At 45.8% G+C, this 19,809-nt stretch overlaps 1 protein-coding gene across 1 annotated transcript in view; it reads left to right on the top strand.

Moving 5' to 3' along the window:
- Positions 1–19,404, top strand: part of LOC138612815 (zinc finger C3H1 domain-containing protein-like) — a 35,655-nt gene extending 16,251 nt beyond the window's left edge. The window contains exons 17-35 of the mRNA XM_069686274.1: positions 221–352; positions 434–555; positions 627–728; positions 800–928; positions 1,017–1,194; positions 1,279–1,465; positions 1,607–1,789; positions 2,043–2,280; positions 2,382–2,487; positions 9,752–9,950; positions 10,459–10,553; positions 10,635–10,739; positions 11,000–11,104; positions 11,214–11,376; positions 16,228–16,328; positions 16,517–16,618; positions 16,904–16,943; positions 17,227–17,289; positions 18,597–19,404. Coding sequence (XP_069542375.1) covers positions 221–352; positions 434–555; positions 627–728; positions 800–928; positions 1,017–1,194; positions 1,279–1,465; positions 1,607–1,789; positions 2,043–2,280; positions 2,382–2,487; positions 9,752–9,950; positions 10,459–10,553; positions 10,635–10,739; positions 11,000–11,104; positions 11,214–11,376; positions 16,228–16,328; positions 16,517–16,618; positions 16,904–16,943; positions 17,227–17,289; positions 18,597–18,746 — 2,500 coding nt within the window. The 3' untranslated portion in view covers positions 18,747–19,404. The remainder of the gene's footprint in view (positions 1–220; positions 353–433; positions 556–626; positions 729–799; positions 929–1,016; positions 1,195–1,278; positions 1,466–1,606; positions 1,790–2,042; positions 2,281–2,381; positions 2,488–9,751; positions 9,951–10,458; positions 10,554–10,634; positions 10,740–10,999; positions 11,105–11,213; positions 11,377–16,227; positions 16,329–16,516; positions 16,619–16,903; positions 16,944–17,226; positions 17,290–18,596) is intronic.
- The last annotated feature ends 405 nt before the right edge of the window (positions 19,405–19,809 follow it).

Genomic DNA, 19,809 nt, shown 5'->3' with positions numbered 1-19,809 from the left:
CTGAAGTGTTGAGGTTGATCTGTTATGCACGACACATAGTTCCAATGGCAAGTAAGAGCGCAAGTAGTCGTTAGCGTATGCTTACTCGGTGTTACGATTATGAGGGGATCCATGGTAAATGTTCTTCCCTGTGAGGGGTCCCTGGCCCCAAAAGGTTTGAGCACCCCTGAGGTGGATGATTGAAATGAGAGTGTTTAAAAGGACTGATTTCTGATCTCAGGTTCAGTCCGTATTACAGGACGAAGGAGAAGTTACCTCTGAGCTCGGTGACACACAGCAACACCATCGAACCATCCAAGTGCTTCTGTCGCTTCGACCTCACAGGAAGCTGCAACGACGACGACTGCAGATGGTCAGAGCACATTACTTACTCTGCTCAGCCTGCTGTCTTCATCATGCCTTCATCATGTATGTGTGTCTCTGTGCTCTGCAGGCAGCACATGAGGAACTGCACCCTGACAGGAAACCAGCTGTTTCAGGACATCCTGTCCTACAACCTGCCGCTGATCGGCTGCTCCGGGAGCAGCTCGGACCAGGACGTCAGTGCTGCCACAGGTACTTATTTTCTTCAAACACACACTGATGTTGTTTGTCATGATCCTGTATTTAAACTGTGTGTTTCACAGAGAAGTACATGAAGAAGCTGTTTGGCTCAAACAAAGACAGGATGGGCGTGGATCAGAAGGCCGTCCTCCTCGTCAGCAAAGTGAACGAGAGCAAACGTCATGGTGAGTGAACTCTCCTCTTCATCGCCCTCAGAGGATGCTTTCAGACTCATGATGTGTTTGTGCCTCTGCAGTCCCTCCGTTCACCACCTGTAAGGACATGAGGAGGTGGAGGCCGAAGCCGTCAGCACAGAGCAGCTTTAACGGCGAGGACGACAGCGAGGACGAGTCTACAGGAGGAGACCCGGCGGCCGGGAGACACGGTGAGGACAGAGACCTCCTGGCTGTTAGTGTGATACGATAACACATATCATAACACTGTGAACCCTGCTCTCTACTGTGTCTGTGCAGAGGAGTGCAGCAGGACCAGCCTGTCCGCTCTGGATGTGTGCGTCACATCAGAGGACAAACGTTATTTTATCAGTGAGACGGACGACATATCAAACCTGGAGACGAGCGTACTGGAGAAACCAACAGACACTCAGCTCTGGATCAAACTGGCCTTCAAATACCTCAATCAGAACGAGACGTGAGTCAGCACACGGCCGGCTGCTTGTATTCAGTCTGTGTCCTCCTTAAAGGACGGCTGCTTAACGCTGTGTTTCCTGTGCAGGTCTGCAGCAGAGTGTCTGGAAGCGGCCCTGAACACGCTGTCACGCGCTCTGGAGAGTAACTGTGATAACCCCGAGGTGTGGAGTCACTACCTGTCCCTGTTCTCCAGGAGGGGCAGCAGGGAGGAGGTGCAGGAGATGTGTGAGATGGCTGTGGAGCATGCGCCCGACTACCAAGTGTGGTGGCACGTGAGTAATTTAATTTATAACCACATTAAGTCAGTACATCTGTCTGTTTAAAGTCAGTGATGGAGGTCAGCTGAAACACAGACCGTCCTGCTGAATACACACAGCCTGTGTGTGTGAGTCCTGATGTGTGTTTCTCTTCAGTATCTGACTCTGGAGAGCTCGTTTGAGGGGAAGGACTACGTGTGTGAGCGTCTGCTGCAGTTCCTGCTGTCCTCAGCGTCGCTCTCAGATAGACTCTCCTTCCAGCTGATGGAGGCGCTGCTCTACAGAGTGCAGCTCAACCTGTTCACCGGACGCATGGAGAGCGCTCTGGCTATTCTCCAGGTGCTGCTGTACTTACTGTCACGTGATGAAAACACTGACGCTGTGTTAAATCTCATTTCAGCTCCCAGTCAGTCCGAAACAGACGCACACACCTGTAATCACCTGTCAATGAACAGACCAATGACCTGTTAACCATCATTATTACACTGTCCTGTTTATCAGAGACACAGTGACTGACAGCAGGCTGATGTTCATCACTTCCTCTCCCCGCTGTGGTCGCTCACTAAACTCTCCCTGTGTTCTCTGAGTGCAGAACGCCCTGAAGTCAGCCCGGGACAGGAGTATAGCGGATCACCTGACGGCAGCAGACCGAGCTCTGCTCTGGCTCTCCTACATCCACCTGACGGAGTTCGACAGGCTGCCGTCGAGTCTGTACGACCCGGCAGAGTCGGGTCCGTCCAGGCTTGTCAGCAGAGAGTCCTTCCTGCTGCCGTGGAGGACGCTGCAGGACGTCAGCACGCCGCCCGACATCCTCGTCGCTCTGTTCCAGGGTACAGAGAGCGAACAGCTGATCATGGGCTTTTATTTTGAATGTTTCCTGTGTTGGTGTTAATCAGACTGTTTCCTCTTCCTGTTGTTTGTTTGCTCTCAGACGCCATCCTTCAGTGCAGCGATGAGTCTGTGTCTCAGAGTGACAGGACGCTGGCCTGTCTGCCTCTTCACACAAACCTCATCTTCCTCAACAAGCTGCTTGAGAGGTGAGCTAATGCTAATGCTACCAGTCAATATCTACAACAGTAAATCAAGAGCAAGAGGTTTTCCTTCTTACCTGTAAGTTACTGAAGTGTTTCCTGTCCTCGACTGTCTGAATGAGACAAAAGAACAAATCTCATTAGTGACAAATGATTTCTGCTTCTGACGAACTTCACCTGTGATTCAGGTGTCGGAGCAGGTGAGCTGTGTGTTCTTTCAGCTGGTGTGCAGGAAAAAAACAGGAAGTCAGTGCTCAAGCTGTCAAGCTGCTGGTTGGTCTAAAAAGAATCCACATTTTCCACACATAATAGGCTCACAGGTGTTTATAATAGAGGTCGACCGATTGATCGGCCCCGATAGGACTTATTAAAAACTATAATCATCGGCGGATCTGGGCTCCGATAGTGGCCGATGGCTGTGCAGCCTCAGGCGGGGACGTACATCGCGTGCAGTCGCCTTTTTAATGGAGTCTCCATACGTGACATACAGGTAATGCAGGTACCTGGGATAATTAATGAAAGTTAACTTTATAACAGCTTTATTCACAAAGTATGATCATGATAAGGTTGTTGTTTATAGTGTTGCATCATTAATGAATTAGACTATCGTTAACTTTCACTGCTGTTCTGCCGAGCTCATGCTGCTGTCTCTGTTTAGCGAGCAAGCTCGCTACAATTTGGCTAGCAGTGAGTGCAAGCCTAGCACAACTAATGGGATCATGTCTGATCATTTGAGGGGCACTTTTGCTGAAAATATAAGTTTGCGTGTGCAACTCCCGAGGATACTTAACAACTGTTAGAAACCATGAAATGCCACTCGTGCGTGGAGACCGTGAGAGGGGTGGGTGGGGGCTAAACCTTTGCTGTACCGGGGATCAGCTGATTCATATTATATCTGACTCGTTTCAGTTTATTTCTCCCCTCAGAAGTTATCTCTGGAATATAACGTAACAATATCAGCTCTCCACGATACAAGACAGGCAGGCAGGGAGGAAAATAAATCATTTAACTGTTACTTAGATTACTTACCAATGTGGCGTTCTCTCTTCTAAATAATCCAACCACGTAACGTCAACTGTCCATTCATGACATGAAATCACACTCTTTATGATCCTCCTCACTCCGGTAATGTGCACAAACACTAATAGTTTGTAAGAGTGGTATTTAAAAATGTAACGGGACGCGCAGCATCTGGCCTGATATACACCACGGAAGAGAGCATCGACATGTAAACAAATCCAACATATTTCGTTGTAATCCAGCAGATCACGCTTCAGGAAACTCTCCGTACTTATTATCAAAGTCGAAGTGGCAAAAAAATGGGGTTATTAAAAACCGGGGTTTGCATAAGGCTGCTGTAGGAGTAAAGCACGTCACGACGTCAACACAAACTGTGAATAACAATGTGTAGGTAAAGTTAAAGGAAAGAAGCGAGAGGCTGACGCAGGGGCGACAAATATATGCCAGAAAGCTTCTGTGATGATAAAAACCATTCATTTGTAACTTTAGTAAAACTTTACTTTATCAGAAAGGTTTTATTAAACCAGCAACTTTAAGAAAACAACTGCAGCATCATTTCAATCTAAAAATGATTAATAAAGTGCAACTTAAATCATTCATGTAGATTGAAATAAATATTAAATATATAAAAGTAAATAATAAAGTTATATATATATATATTTATAGATTATCTATTTGATAGCCTATTTAGTTAATGGCTGTATTGAATTGATTTACATGTTTGTTTCTTACATCAGACGGCAGCTGGAGGAAACACAGTCCCTCTGTGGGACTATCTGCTGAGCAAAGGCACAATGTGGGCACAACAACAGAGTTAGATGTTCATTTGCAGATTATATTTTCTTTACTACTTATTTTATTTATTTAGATATTCATTACTCTGAGATTCATGTTCTATTGAAGATTTATGTTTTTATTTTGTTATTCATTTGACACATTCTTTCAGTTCAACAGTGATGTGTAAGGATGTGTAATAATATGTAATAAAGATTGTTCATTTAAATTAGTTTTTTTTTTTTTCGTGGGGTAGGGAGATATCGGCCGATTAATCGGCTATCGGCTTTTTCCTCGAACAAACTATCGTTATTATATCGGCCTTTAAAAATCCACTATCGGTCGACCTCTAGTTTATAATGAGTCATTACCTGAGGGGAGGAAGTGTCTCATCATTGAGAGGATGTTCATCACACACACACACACACACACACACACAGTGCATCCCTTCACTTTGTCCACATGTTGTTGCGTTGCAGACATTAGTAGCCCATAATGACAAAGTGAAAACATGTTTTCAAAATATAAAACGTCCTGAAATATTCACAGCCGTCACTGTGTTGAAGCACCGGTGGCAGCCATCACAGCCTCGAGCCGTCTTGCGTACGGTGCTACGAGCTTGGCCTGTTTTCGGTCAGTTTTTCTCTGCAGATCCTGTCGATGTTTGATTGATTGATTGATTTGAACTCCGTCAGGTCTCTGCAGAGGAGGAGTGCCACGAGAGATTTTGATGGTACGATGATAGTCAGAGGAATTATCACGGTTTCATTCACAACATCACTAATGTATAAAATCACATGAACATTCTTTAGAAATGTTCATGTGATTTATTGCTGCCTTTTGAAACAAATAACAGTAATCAAATAATACAGTCATCTTACACTACATCTTTCCCTTTGAGCGGGAAACCTTTTAGACTCAAACTGTTATAAATGTATTATAAATAATACTTTAACTGAAGTGTTATTGTCATCAACTGTCATCCGTGCCTATCTGTTAATAATCTATGTTACGCAATGAATCTCACCTGTGAACATCCTGACTCAAACTGTTTGAAGTTTCAGTTAATAACACTGCATCAGAGCACTTTTTCTTTCCATCGTTTTATCTTATTATATAATCAATTAACTGCAACGGATTAAATCCCATGGTATAGTGCTGGAAGTCTACCATCTCCTGATGTCATGTTGGTGTTTTACACCTGGTATATTAATCTACCAGTCTAGTGTTTACTCCACTCAGACAGTAGGAAGCAGTGTTAAGAGGTCACTGACTGAAGCCCTTGAGAGGACTGTTTGTCTTCCATAGACTACATGCTGCTTTACTGCTGTTTGTTTACGCTTCATCACTGATTGTAAGTGACACCAACTCAATGTTTCATCCTAACGCGTAACGTAATATCAGTCAATATGTCGGGTGTGTACTGCTGGGCGGTGATCTTGCAGATACTGCATCAAGTTTAATGTGTTTGACACTTAAGCCGCAACTTTTTTGCAGATGGGGATCTATCGTCTTGAGTAAGTCCTTGGTCACTCATGTTGTACCCAAAATGCCCCCACACAGCCGACTTCACCCGTTACCTCAGTAGATACAAAGCTTCGCTGCTCGAGTCCCTCTGCCATAGTAAAGCTAATGTAGCGTAGCCTCCAGGCTCTTCATAAGCACCTCACATTAGGCTGGTGCACCACAGGTCTCACTTTGTTTTCGTTCCGTGAAGGCTGCGCCCAAAACAATTTACAAGCATGTCTTTTGAGAGTGAGACCAGAAGTAACCGGTGTAGTGGAGCCTTCGGGATTAAATAAGCGTGACATTTTTAAGTGCAGTTTATAGTGAAAGCGGTTAATCGCTGCATCCCTACTCCAGAGATGCTCGATCGGGTTCAAGCCCAGGCTCTGGCTGGACCACTCAAAAATATTCATCGACTTGTCCCAAAGCCACTCCTTTGTTATCTTGGCTCTGTGCTTAGGGTCGGTGTCCTGTTAGAAGGTGAACCTTTGTCCCAGTCTGAGGTCCAGTAGTCGCCCAGTTCCTGCCACTGAAAAACATCCCCACAGCATGATGCTGCTTCAATGTAGGGATGGTATTGGCCAGGTGATGAGCAGTGCCTGGAGGTGGGTTGGCCTTCTAAAAGGTTCTCCCATCTTCAGAGAGGAATCCTGGAGCCTTGTCAGAGTGACCATCAGGTTCTTGGTCACCTCCCTGACCAAGGCCCTTGTCCCCTGATTGCTCAGGCTGTGTCCCCTGATTGCTCAGTTTGGCCGGGCAATTTCATTTACGAATGATGGAGACCACTGTGCTATTCGGGACCTTCAGTAATGCTACAGGAATTTGTTGGTACCCTTTGTGCCTCAACACAATCCTGTCTCGGAGATCTAGGGACAATCCCTTTGACTTCATGGCGTGGTTTCTGCTCTGACATGTACTGTCAGCTGTGGGACCTTATATAGACAGGTGATGCCGCAGATGGACTCCAATCAAGTTGTAGACACATCTCAAGGACGATCAGTGGAAACTGAAATTTTGAGTGTCATGTTGTTGTCGTCTCTCTGCTGGTTTGATGACATGTTGTTGTCGTCTCTGCAGGTTTGATGACATGTTGTTGTCGTCTCTCTGCTGGTTTGATGACATGTTGTTGTCGTCTCTGCTGGTTTGATGACATGTTGTTGTCGTCTCTGCTGGTTTGATGACATGTTGTTGTCGTCTCTGCAGGTTTGATGACATGTTGTTGTCGTCTCTCTGCAGGTTTGATGACATGTTGTTGTCGTCTCTCTGCTGGTTTGATGACATGTTGTTGTCGTCTCTCTGCTGGTTTGATGACATGTTGTTGTCGTCTCTCTGCTGGTTTGATGACATGTTGTTGTCGTCTCTCTGCTGGTTTGATGACATGTTGTTGTCGTCTCTCTGCTGGTTTGATGACATGTTGTCGTCTCTGCAGGTTTGATGACATGTTGTTGTCGTCTCTCTGCTGGTTTGATGACATGTTGTCGTCTCTGCAGGTTTGATGACATGTTGTCGTCTCTCTGCTGGTTTGATGACATGTTGTTGTCGTCTCTCTGCTGGTTTGATGACATGTTGTCGTCTCTGCTGGTTTGATGACATGTTGTCGTCTCTCTGCTGGTTTGATGACATGTTGTTGTCGTCTCTGCAGGTTTGATGACATGTTGTCGTCTCTGCAGGTTTGATGACATGTTGTTGTCGTCTCTCTGCTGGTTTGATGACATGTTGTCGTCTCTCTGCAGGTTTGATGACATGTTGTCGTCTCTCTGCAGGTTTGATGACATGTTGTCGTCTCTCTGCTGGTTTGATGACATGTTGTTGTCGTCTCTCTGCTGGTTTGATGACATGTTGTTGTCGTCTCTCTGCTGGTTTGATGACATGTTGTCGTCTCTCTGCTGGTTTGATGACATGTTGTCGTCTCTCTGCTGGTTTGATGACATGTTGTTGTCGTCTCTCTGCTGGTTTGATGACATGTTGTTGTCGTCTCTCTGCTGGTTTGATGACATGTTGTTGTCGTCTCTCTGCAGGTTTGATGACATGTTGTCGTCTCTCTGCTGGTTTGATGACATGTTGTTGTCGTCTCTCTGCAGGTTTGATGACATGTTGTCGTCTCTGCAGGTTTGATGACATGTTGTTGTCGTCTCTGCAGGTTTGATGACATGTTGTCGTCTCTGCAGGTTTGATGACATGTTGTCGTCTCTCTGCTGGTTTGATGACATGTTGTTGTCGTCTCTCTGCAGGTTTGATGACATGTTGTCGTCTCTGCAGGTTTGATGACATGTTGTTGTCGTCTCTGCAGGTTTGATGACATGTTGTTGTCGTCTCTCTGCTGGTTTGATGACATGTTGTTGTCGTCTCTGCAGGTTTGATGACATGTTGTCGTCTCTGCAGGTTTGATGACATGTTGTCGTCTCTCTGCAGGTTTGATGACATGTTGTCGTCTCTCTGCTGGTTTGATGACATGTTGTTGTCGTCTCTCTGCTGGTTTGATGACATGTTGTTGTCGTCTCTCTGCTGGTTTGATGACATGTTGTCGTCTCTCTGCAGGTTTGATGACATGTTGTCGTCTCTGCAGGTTTGATGACATGTTGTCGTCTCTCTGCAGGTTTGATGACATGTTGTCGTCTCTCTGCAGGTTTGATGACATGTTGTCGTCTCTCTGCTGGTTTGATGACATGTTGTTGTCGTCTCTCTGCAGGTTTGATGACATGTTGTCGTCTCTGCTGGTTTGATGACATGTTGTCGTCTCTGCTGGTTTGATGACATGTTGTTGTCGTCTCTGCAAGTTTGATGACATGTTGTTATCGTCTCTCCGCTGGTTTGATGACATGTTGTTGTCGTCTCTCTGCTGGTTTGATGACATGTTGTTGTCGTCTCTGCAGGTTTGATGACATGTTGTCGTCTCTCTGCTGGTTTGATGACATGTTGTTGTCGTCTCTCCGCTGGTTTGATGACATGTTGTCGTCTCTCTGCAGGTTTGATGACATGTTGTTGTCGTCTCTCTGCTGGTTTGATGACATGTTGTTGTCGTCTCTCCGCTGGTTTGATGACATGTTGTCGTCTCTCTGCAGGTTTGATGACATGTTGTCGTCTCTCTGCTGGTTTGATGACATGTTGTCGTCTCTCTGCTGGTTTGATGACATGTTGTTGTCGTCTCTCCGCTGGTTTGATGACATGTTGTCGTCTCTCTGCAGGTTTGATGACATGTTGTCGTCTCTCTGCTGGTTTGATGACATGTTGTTGTCGTCTCTCTGCAGGTTTGATGACATGTTGTCGTCTCTGCTGGTTTGATGACATGTTGTCGTCTCTCTGCTGGTTTGATGACATGTTGTTGTCGTCTCTGCAGGTTTGATGACATGTTGTTGTCGTCTCTGCAGGTTTGATGACATGTTGTCGTCTCTGCTGGTTTGATGACATGTTGTCGTCTCTGCTGGTTTGATGACATGTTGTCGTCTCTGCTGGTTTGATGACATGTTGTCGTCTCTCTGCTGGTTTGATGACATGTTGTCGTCTCTCTGCTGGTTTGATGACATGTTGTCGTCTCTCTGCAGGTTTGATGACATGTTGTCGTCTCTCTGCTGGTTTGATGACATGTTGTTGTCGTCTCTCTGCAGGTTTGATGACATGTTGTCGTCTCTGCTGGTTTGATGACATGTTGTCGTCTCTGCTGGTTTGATGACATGTTGTTATCGTCTCTCCGCTGGTTTGATGACATGTTGTTGTCGTCTCTCTGCTGGTTTGATGACATGTTGTTGTCGTCTCTGCAGGTTTGATGACATGTTGTCGTCTCTCTGCTGGTTTGATGACATGTTGTTGTCGTCTCTCTGGAGGTTTGATGACATGTTGTCGTCTCTGCAGGTTTGATGACATGTTGTTGTCGTCTCTGCAGGTTTGATGACATGTTGTCGTCTCTGCAGGTTTGATGACATGTTGTTGTCGTCTCTGCTGGTTTGATGACATGTTGTTGTGGTCTCTGCAGGTTTGATGAAGGCGTCTCTCTCTGTGAGTCTCTGCTGCGGTCCCGTCCTGACTCCTGCGCTCTGAGAGACGCTCTGGCCGACATCCACATCAGGAGAGGAGACGCAGATCAGGCTGTCAGCATGTGGCTTCACGCTCTGGCCGAGTGTCCCAACAATGCCGAGGTCTTCTACCACTGCTGCAGGTTCCTCATGGCCCAGGTGAGTTTAGGTGTTCAGTAACATCCTGTTTGAAAAGGAAGTAATTTCTAAACCTGGACCTATTTAAGCATAGGAGGCAGTGAAACAGGCTGTAATGGCTGCAACATTATCCTTGATGGGTCAAAGGTCATCCACTAAAGGTTCTTGTTGTTTCCACTGACAGGCTCAGATTGTTATTCTAAGTGTGTGACAACATGACAGAAAGGATCCCTGCAGAGATAGACCTTTTAGTTACAGAGGAAGATGATTGTTTTAACCACACACAGACGTTACATCACTCTCTGCACACACACCAGACTCCATTCATAAAAACAGGGATTTTAATATTCAAGGCAAAACCAGGTGGGAAATCCACAAATGAATCCTGGATCACACGATTTAGTTCCAGTTATAGACGTCAAGTGTCAACAGCACAGACAGTGTTTGCATGTACAAAACATTCAGAGTGCTCTCAGGATCTTCGGCCGCTGTGAGACTAAACGATCTTGATTTTTTTGTTGTTGGACAGGAGAAGTCAAGCGCCATCGCTCCTCTGTTCAGAGGATTCATCCTGTCTCTGTGTGAGGACGAGCAGAGCCAGAAGAAACCTGTGGACGTGCTGAGGTATGACCTGTCACAGGTGGTGGTGTGAATGTGACCGTGTGTGACTGCGATGACGTAGTGAAGTTTGTCTCCTCCTGGCAGACACGTCCTGGGGTTTCCCACCGAGGAGGTCCTGAGGGGTCCGATCATCAGGGAGCTTCAGGAACAGCTCAGCCAGCAGACGCCCCACCTCCACCTCATCCACTGGTCTGTTCTTCTTCATGAACTCTGTGTTTGCATGTTGGCACACACAGAAGGCTTATTCCACACTCCTGATAGCTGCAGCTTTACATTTGTTTAAGTTTTACCCTCCTGAGCTCATGTAGTTTGTGAGATGGAGACACCTGTAGAAACTGTGTGTGTGTGTGTGTGTGTGTGTGTGTGTGTGTGTGTGTGTGTGTGTGTGTCTGTGTCTGTGTCTGTGTCTGTGTCTGTGTCTGTGTGTGTGTGTGTGTGTGTGTGTGTAGCCGCTGGCAGTGGCTGTATGGCTCTAAAGAGGAGACGCAAGACGCCTTTGAGCGAGCGCTGGGATCAGCCATGACGCTGGAGGAGCTCCACACTCTGTGGATGGAGTGAGTGTGTTTTTATGTTCATATGTACATTCAGAGTTTACTGAGGACGTCCAGGTTGAGTCCTCCTGACAGACAGACAGCCTCACAGACTGCCTGTGTGTGTGTACAGTTACCTGGTGTTCAGCAGCAGCCTGCAGACCTGCAGCCCCTCCCACAGTCGCTCCAAACTGTTCTCAGATCTGGTCCATCGCTGTCTGAGCACCGTCCCCTCCAGACTGGAGGTCCCCTTCAACCCCGCAGAGTTCTGGAGCTGCTACACCTTCCACAACAAGGTGAGACACCACCCCTTTTCGTCTTGTTTCATCTTGTTTCATCCCGTTTCATCCTGTTTCATCTCGTTTTATCCTGTTTTATCCCGCCTCGTTTTATCCCGTCTCATCTTGTTTCATCCCGTTCTATCCCGTTTCTTGTTTCATCTTGTTTCATCCCGTTTCATTCTGTTTCTCTTTTCATCCCGTTTTATCTCGTTTCATCTTGTTTCATCTTGTTTCATCTTGTTTCATCCCGTCTCATCTTGTTTCATCCCATTTCATCTTGTTTCATCCCGTTTCATCTTGTTTCATCCCGTTTCATTCTGTTTCTCTTTTCATCCCGTTTTATCTCGTTTCATCTTGTTTCATCTTGTTTCATCCCGTCTCATCTTGTTTCATCCCATTTCATCTTGTTTCATCCCGTTTCATCTTGTTTCATCTTGTTTCATCCCGTTTCATCTTGTTTCATCCCGTCTCATCTTGTTACATCCCGTTTCATCCCGTTTCATCCCGTTTCATGTTGTTTCATCCCGTTTCATCTTGTTTCATCCCGTCTCATCTTGTTACATCCCGTTTCATTTTGTTTCATCCCATTTCATCTCATTTCATCCTGTTCTATCCCGTTTCTTCTCATTTCATCCCGTTTTATTCTGTTTCTCGTTTCATCCCGTTTCATCCCGTTTCATCTTGTTTCATCCCGTTTCATCCCGTTTCATCTCGTTTCATCCCGTTTCATCCCGTTTCATCCCGTTTCATCGCGTTTCTTGTTTCATCTTGTTTCATCCCGTTTCATCGCGTTTCTTGTTTCATCCCGTTTCATCCCGTTTCATCTGGTTTCATCCCGTTTCATCGCGTTTCTTGTTTCATCTCGTTTCATCCCGTTTCATCTGGTTTCATCCCGTTTCATCGCGTTTCTTGTTTCATCCCGTTTCATCTTTTTCCACCTGTTTCATCCTGTTTCATCCTGTTCCATCTTGTTTTATCCTGCCTCTTGTTTTATCCCGCCTCTTGTTTTATCCCGTCACATCTTGTTTCATCCCGTTTCATCTCATTTCATCCCGTTTTATTCTGTTTCTTGTTTAATCCCGTTTCATCTCGTTTCATCTTGTTTCATCCTGTTTCATCTCGTTTCATCCCGTTTTATCTTGTTTCATCGTTTCATTTCGTTTAATCTCGTTTCATCCCGTTTCATCCCGTTTCATCCCGTTTCATCCCGTCTAATCTCGTTTCATCCCGTTTCATCTCGTTTCATCTCGTTTCTTGTTTCATCTCGTTTCTTGTTTCATCTCGTTTCATCTCGTTTCTTGTTTCATCTCGTTTCATCCCGTTTCATCTCGTTTCATCCCGTTTTATCCCATTTCTCACTTCATCCAGTTTCATCTCGTTTCATCGCGTTTCTTGTTTCATCCAGTTTCATCTCTTTTCATCCCATTGTATCTCGTTTCATCTTCTTTCATCTCGTTTCATCCCGTTTCATCGCGTTTCATCCCGTTTCATCCCGTTTCATCCCGTCTAATCTCGTTTCATCCCGTTTCATCGCGTTTCATCCCGTTTTATCTTGTTTCATGTTTCATCCCGTTTCATCGCGTTTCTTGTTTCATCCCGTTTCATCCCGTTTCATCCCGTTTCATCCCGTTTCATCGCGTTTCATGTTTAATCCCGTTTCATCGCGTTTCTTGTCTCATCCAGTTTCATCCCGTTTCATCCCGTTTCATGTTTCATCCAGTTTCATCCCGTTTCATCCTGTTTCATCCCGTTTCTTGTTTCATCCCGTTTCATCCCGTTTCATCCTGTTTCATGTTTCATCCAGTTTCATCCCGTTTCATCCCGTTTCATGTTTCATCCAGTTTCATCCCGTTTCATCCTGTTTCATCCTGTTTCATGTTTCATCCAGTTTCATCCCGTTTCATCCCGTTTCATGTTTCATCCAGTTTCATCCCGTTTCATCCTGTTTCATCCCGTTTCATCCTGTTTCATCCCGTTTCTTGTTTCATCCCGTTTCATCCCGTTTCATCCTGTTTCATGTTTCATCCAGTTTCATCCCGTTTCATCCTGTTTCATCCCGTTTCATCCTGTTTCATCCCGTTTCTTGTTTCATCCCGTTTCATCCCGTTTCATCCTGTTTCATGTTTCATCCAGTTTCATCCCGTTTCATCCCGTTTCATGTTTCATCCAGTTTCATCCCGTTTCATCCCGTTTCATCCTGTTTCATGTTTCATCCAGTTTCATCCCGTTTCATCCCGTTTCATGTTTCATCCAGTTTCATCCCGTTTCATCCCGTTTCTTGTCTCATCAAGTTTCATCCCGTTTCATCGCGTTTCATCGCGTTTCTTGTTTCATCCCGTTTCATCCCGTTTCATCCCGTTTCATCCCGTTTCATGTTTCATCCCGTTTCATCGCGTTTCTTGTTTCATCCCGTTTCATCCCGTTTCATCGCGTTTCATGTTTAATCCCGTTTCATCGCGTTTCTTGTCTCATCCAGTTTCATCCCGTTTCATCCCGTTTCATGTTTCATCCAGTTTCATCCCGTTTCATCCTGTTTCATCCCGTTTCTTGTTTCATCCCGTTTCATCCTGTTTCATGTTTCATCCAGTTTCATCCCGTTTCATCCCGTTTCATGTTTCATCCAGTTTCATCCTGTTTCATCTCGTTTCTTGTCTCATCCAGTTTCATCCCGTTTCATCCCGTTTCATCCCGTTTCATCCCGTTTCATCGCGTTTCTTGTTTCATCCCGTTTCATCCCGTTTCATCCCGTTTCATGTTTCATCCCGTTTCATCCCGTTTCATCTCGTTTCATCTCGTTTCATCCCGTTTCATCGCGTTTCATCCCGTTTCATCGCGTTTCTTGTTTCATCCCGTTTCATCCCGTTTCATCCCGTTTCATCGCGTTTCTTGTTTCATCCCATTTCATCCCATTTCATCGCGTTTCATGTTTCATCCCGTTTCATCCCGTTTCATCCCGTTTCATCGCGTTTCTTGTTTCATCCCGTTTCATCCCGTTTCATCGCGTTTCATGTTTAATCCCGTTTCATCGCGTTTCATGTTTCATCCAGTTTCATCCCGTTTCATCCCGTTTCATCCCGTTTCTTGTTTCATCCCGTTTCATCGCGTTTCTTGTTTCATCCCGTTTCATCCCGTTTCATCCCGTTTCATCCCGTTTCATGTTTCATCCCGTTTCATCTCGTTTCATCTCGTTTCATCCCGTTTCATCGCGTTTCATCCCGTTTCATCGCGTTTCTTGTTTCATCCCGTTTCATCCCGTTTCATCCCGTTTCATCCCGTTTCATCGCGTTTCTTGTTTCATCCCATTTCATCCCGTTTCATCGCGTTTCATGTTTCATCCCGTTTCATCCCGTTTCATCCCGTTTCATCGCGTTTCTTGTTTCATCCCGTTTCATCCCGTTTCATCGCGTTTCATGTTTAATCCCGTTTCATCGCGTTTCATGTTTCATCCAGTTTCATCCCGTTTCATCCCGTTTCATCCCGTTTCATCGCGTTTCATGTTTAATCCCGTTTCATCGCGTTTCTTGTCACATCCAGTTTCATCCCGTTTCATCCCGTTTCATGTTTCATCCAGTTTCATCCCGTTTCATCCTGTTTCATCCCGTTTCTTGTTTCATCCCGTTTCATCCCGTTTCATCCCGTTTCATGTTTCATCCAGTTTCATCCCGTTTCATCCTGTTTCATCCTGTTTCATGTTTCATCCTGTTTCATCCCGTTTCTTGTTTCATCCCGTTTCATCCCGTTTCATCCTGTTTCATGTTTCATCCAGTTTCATCCCGTTTCATGTTTCATCCAGTTTCATCCCGTTTCATCCCGTTTCATCCTGTTTCATGTTTCATCCAGTTTCATCCCGTTTCATCCCGTTTCATGTTTCATCCAGTTTCATCCCGTTTCATCCCGTTTCTTGTCTCATCAAGTTTCATCCCGTTTCATCGCGTTTCATCGCGTTTCTTGTTTCATCCCGTTTCATCCCGTTTCATCCCGTTTCATCCCGTTTCATGTTTCATCCCGTTTCATCGCGTTTCTTGTTTCATCCCGTTTCATCCCGTTTCATCGCGTTTCATGTTTAATCCCGTTTCATCGCGTTTCTTGTCTCATCCAGTTTCATCCCGTTTCATCCCGTTTCATGTTTCATCCAGTTTCATCCCGTTTCATCCTGTTTCATCCCGTTTCTTGTTTCATCCCGTTTCATCCTGTTTCATGTTTCATCCAGTTTCATCCCGTTTCATCCTGTTTCATCTCGTTTCTTGTCTCATCCCGTTTCATCCCGTTTCATCCCGTTTCATCCCGTTTCATCCTGTTTCATCGCGTTTCTTGTTTCATCCCGTTTCATCCCGTTTCATCCCGTTTCATCCCGTTTCATGTTTCATCCCGTTTCATCCCGTTTCATCCCGTTTCATCTCGTTTCATCTCGTTTCATCCCGTTTCATCGCGTTTCATCCCGTTTCATCGCGTTTCTTGTTTCATCCCGTTTCATCCCGTTTCATCCCGTTTCATCGCGTTTCTTGTTTCATCCCATTTCATCCCGTTTCATCGCGTTTCATGTTTCATCCCGTTTCATCCCGTTTCATCGCGTTTCTTGTTTCATCCCGTTTCATCCCGTTTCATCGCGTTTCATGTTTAATCCCGTTTCATCGCGTTTCATGTTTCATCCAGTTTCATCCCGTTTCATCCTGTTTCATCCCGTTTCTTGTTTCATCCCGTTTCATCCCGTTTCATCCCGTTTCATGTTTCATCCCGTTTCATCCCGTTTCATCCCGTTTCATCCCGTTTCTTGTCTCATCCCGTTTCATCTTGTTTCTGATCCGATCCCGATCTGAGCTCACCTTTAAAAGCTGCTGAATCATTTAATGTCTGTTTGCTCCTCAGGTGGTCACTCTGTACCTGAGCTGTCTGCTACAGTCCCAGCATGCACTTGTTCTGGAGAGACTGAGATATTCCATGCCCAACAACACAGAGCTGGGCCTTAGGTACGCACACACATACAGACACACACACACACACACACACACAGGATGTATCAGCTGATAAACGCAGGTGTTCTCTCCCTGCAGCCTGTATGAATCCAGCACACTCTCTGCTGGCTAGTTGCTGAGAGTCTTATGGAAAGTTGCTGTCAGTGTGATGTTGCTGTCACTGTTGCTGTGTTGTTGCCCAGGTTGCTGCACCAGGAGTGGCAGGATGGAAACATGGAGCAGCTGAAGTTTCAGGCCCGGATGCTGAGCAGCAACGCTCCCAAGTGTTTGTCCAGCTGGAAGATGTGAGTGAAACAACCAGCTGGAAACAGACGTGGGTTAAATAATGCTGTTGGCTTTGGGATCCTCAGGGTTCATCTCCAGCCTTTGTGATGTCTTGTTTGAGCTCTTTGGGATTTTACACGAAAGCTGAAATACATGTCCTCCTGTTCGTTGGATCATAACCACAGTGACTTTATATCAGTCAGGTGTTTTCGAAGGTTCAGGTTTTCAGACTGACGTGTGGTCGGTGTGACTGTGAATCAAGTTGAAGGTTAAAGTTGACAGAGTGTTTGTGGTGTTCCTCGCAGAGCCATCGCTGTGGAGAGAGAGCTGAAGGAGCGGTCTGAGGTGAGTCACCGATGGAGTTTACTCTACATCGCTTCAAATACAGAGTTGTTCCTTTTCTTGTAAAATGGATAATAGTTGAATGAAGTTTGGTGTGCTGTGATGGTGTTTCTGAATCTGTTTCTTCTTCTGCAGGTTTAATGTCAGCTGTAGTGTGTTAACAGGAGCTTTAGCTTCTCACTGCCTGTTCAGTTATAAACCTGTGACCTGCTCTCTCACTCGTCTCCCTCGTCTGTCTGCTGTTTCTCTCCGCTCCCTCTTTTATTTGGGGTGTTTTCTTTCACAGGTGCGACTTCTCTACCAGCAGGCCCTCCAGAACCTTCCACTGTGCGCTGCCCTGTGGAAAGATGTAATATACCCCCTCACTCGCTCTACAAGACACACACACACACACACACACACACACACACACTGTCCCTGAGCCTGTTGACATTCACTCACTTCAGCTGTCTCAGGCCGAGCAATAAATCAAACCCCAGACTGTAAACTCAGTTGTGATGGAACACACCTGCCGCAGGTGAGACTTTACTCTGAGGATGAACAGGTGGAGCATCGTCAAGTCTTTCCTCCCTTCATGCTGTAACTACATCAGGCAGGCTGCTGAGTGCTCGGTCTGATCCTGACACAACATGCTGCTGTCCTCCTGCTCATCATTACAGGGTGAGCAGTACAGCAGCATGGATGTAGCAGGTTATGCTAACTGCAGTTAGCGCTGTGTGGTCCCACAGAGCATGTAACTTTACTCCACTCCGTTAGCGCGCTCGTGTGGAGGCTCCACCACATTGAGTCTGTCCCAAACCTCTGAGTGTGGAGTGGGAGTGGGCTGTTAATCCCTCCACCAGCGAGTCTGCACCGATGCTGACTTACTGATCGGGTGCAGCGCTGTGTGATGGTCGTCATGAGATGAGAGGATGAGAGACATGAATTAAAGTTCTGTGTTATTACCCGTAAGAATGAGAACTGCTTGAATTAAGACAAACATGAAGTAATAAAGTGACCGGAAGTGTTTTATATATCTATATAAACTCAGCAGCTCATTTACATGATTAAAAACCACTGAGGAGGCTCGGGATCAAGTTTCTGTTCCTCATGATGTGGAGAGATTTGAAAAACTCTGCCTCTCTGGTATTTATGTAGCTTTTGTTATTTGTATGACATGTAACCATGGTTACACACATGTCCTCTCTCTGCTTGAGTGAGGGGAGTTCGTCTCAAAGCTCGTCGCTGCATTTAATTCCTTCTCCTAAACGAAGGGCGCTCCGTTCAGCTGCGAGTGTGACGTCACCCCGCGACGGAGTGGGAGTGGGGAGAATCGGGTTTGTGTCAGACACACTGGGATCAGTTCATCTCCACGCAGAGTGTCAGTCCGTCTCCACAGATCGGTAACCACACCCTCTGAGTCTGTTCATGTGCAGAGTGCTTACTGGACGCAGACTCCTGCGGCTCTGTCAGATATCGGACACAGCAGCTCCGGGAAGTCTGACAGTTAGTGTGACCTGAGACTCCTGAAGTGATGAGAGGAAACGAGGCGTTTGTGTTTACATCACACCTGTGTACACGCATGTTCACCTGCTGCCTCCCCCCGTCCTCACCTGCTCTCTCCCCTCCCTCTGTCCTCCTCTGTCCTCCTCTCCCCCCTCCCTCCCCCTCTCCCAGCGGCTGCTGTTTGAGGCGGCTGAAGGCGGGGGTGTCGGTGTTGCGGCGTCGGCGTGGGTGGAGCGTCTGCGGCGGCTGCTGCTCAGGTGTCAGCAGGTGGGCGTGAGTCTCAGTGAGCCGCTCAGTTTAGCGTCTCTGTCTCCTCCCTGACAGAGCATCAGTGACTCGTTTAGTGATCAGTCAGCTGTAGATGAGTGAGTGGAGGTAAGACAGACGCCCCCCCTCACTGGAGCTGCTTTAACACATCATGTACGTAAGTATCACCTGCTGAGTGATTTCTTTACTTCCTGTTTTGTTTCTGTCACTTTCATTTGGTTTCATTTCCTCCCCGTTTGGTTTGGTTTTCTCTGAGGGGGGGTTCTGACATCTCACTGTGCTGTTTGACCCCCCCCCCCCCCCCCCCCCCGTGTGTGTGTATTTTAAGGGATGTTCCCCTGGTAGCCTGCACGTTGTCTTTCTTTGTCTACTGAAGAAAACAAGACTTTAATTTTGTAAAAACACAATCAGACTTTTTGAGTATTGGTGTCGGAGTGGAGCGCCCCTCCCCCTCTCTCTCTGTAGTATTTTCTATTTGGCTTTGTCCGACAAATGAGAGAGAGAGAGAGAGAGAGAGACTACCGCAGAGACTGATGCAGCTGCAGTCTGGACGTGGCTAACGTGCTACAAACATGTGCAATCTGTCATTTTTCTTTTTGTCCACTTCTTCCTTTAATGATTAAAGAGTATTATCGCCCGGAGAGGAGCACACGTCCTTCACTGTTGTTTTTTATGTCACATTCAGATGTTATTAAATTATTTTGTAAAGAGACGACGCGTCTCCGGACTCTTCATTGTGTCTGCGTGTTCACTGTGAGAAGACGTTAAACTACAGAAAGAACGAGGTCAGTCTGCGTCCTCTCAGGACGTAAACGTGTACGTATACAAACGATGAATTTTTATTCCAATCTTTTCTTAAATCCTTCCAGAATGAATCGATCATAAATGAATATCAGATAACAAAATGTAGAAGCAGAAACATTCGTAGTCTGCAGATCAAAATGAGTCAATTTTAAATGTCAATCTTTTTGTAATTTATCATTTTTACTTCTAAGGTTATTAAATAATTGTTATAATTATTTTGGAAAAACATAAATGCGTGTGTCATGAGGTTATAATTAATATTGAATGACTCCTCCTACATGATTAACACATGACACATCATTGATTTATTAAT

This window comes from Semicossyphus pulcher, unplaced genomic scaffold (assembly GCF_022749685.1).
Source record: "Semicossyphus pulcher isolate SPU_LCO1_2020_fin unplaced genomic scaffold, fSemPul1.0.p SCAF_8, whole genome shotgun sequence".
Taxonomy (NCBI): Eukaryota; Metazoa; Chordata; class Actinopteri; order Labriformes; family Labridae; genus Semicossyphus; species Semicossyphus pulcher.
Note: the sequence above shows the minus strand (reverse complement) of the source record. Positions and strands in the feature narration are given on the sequence as shown.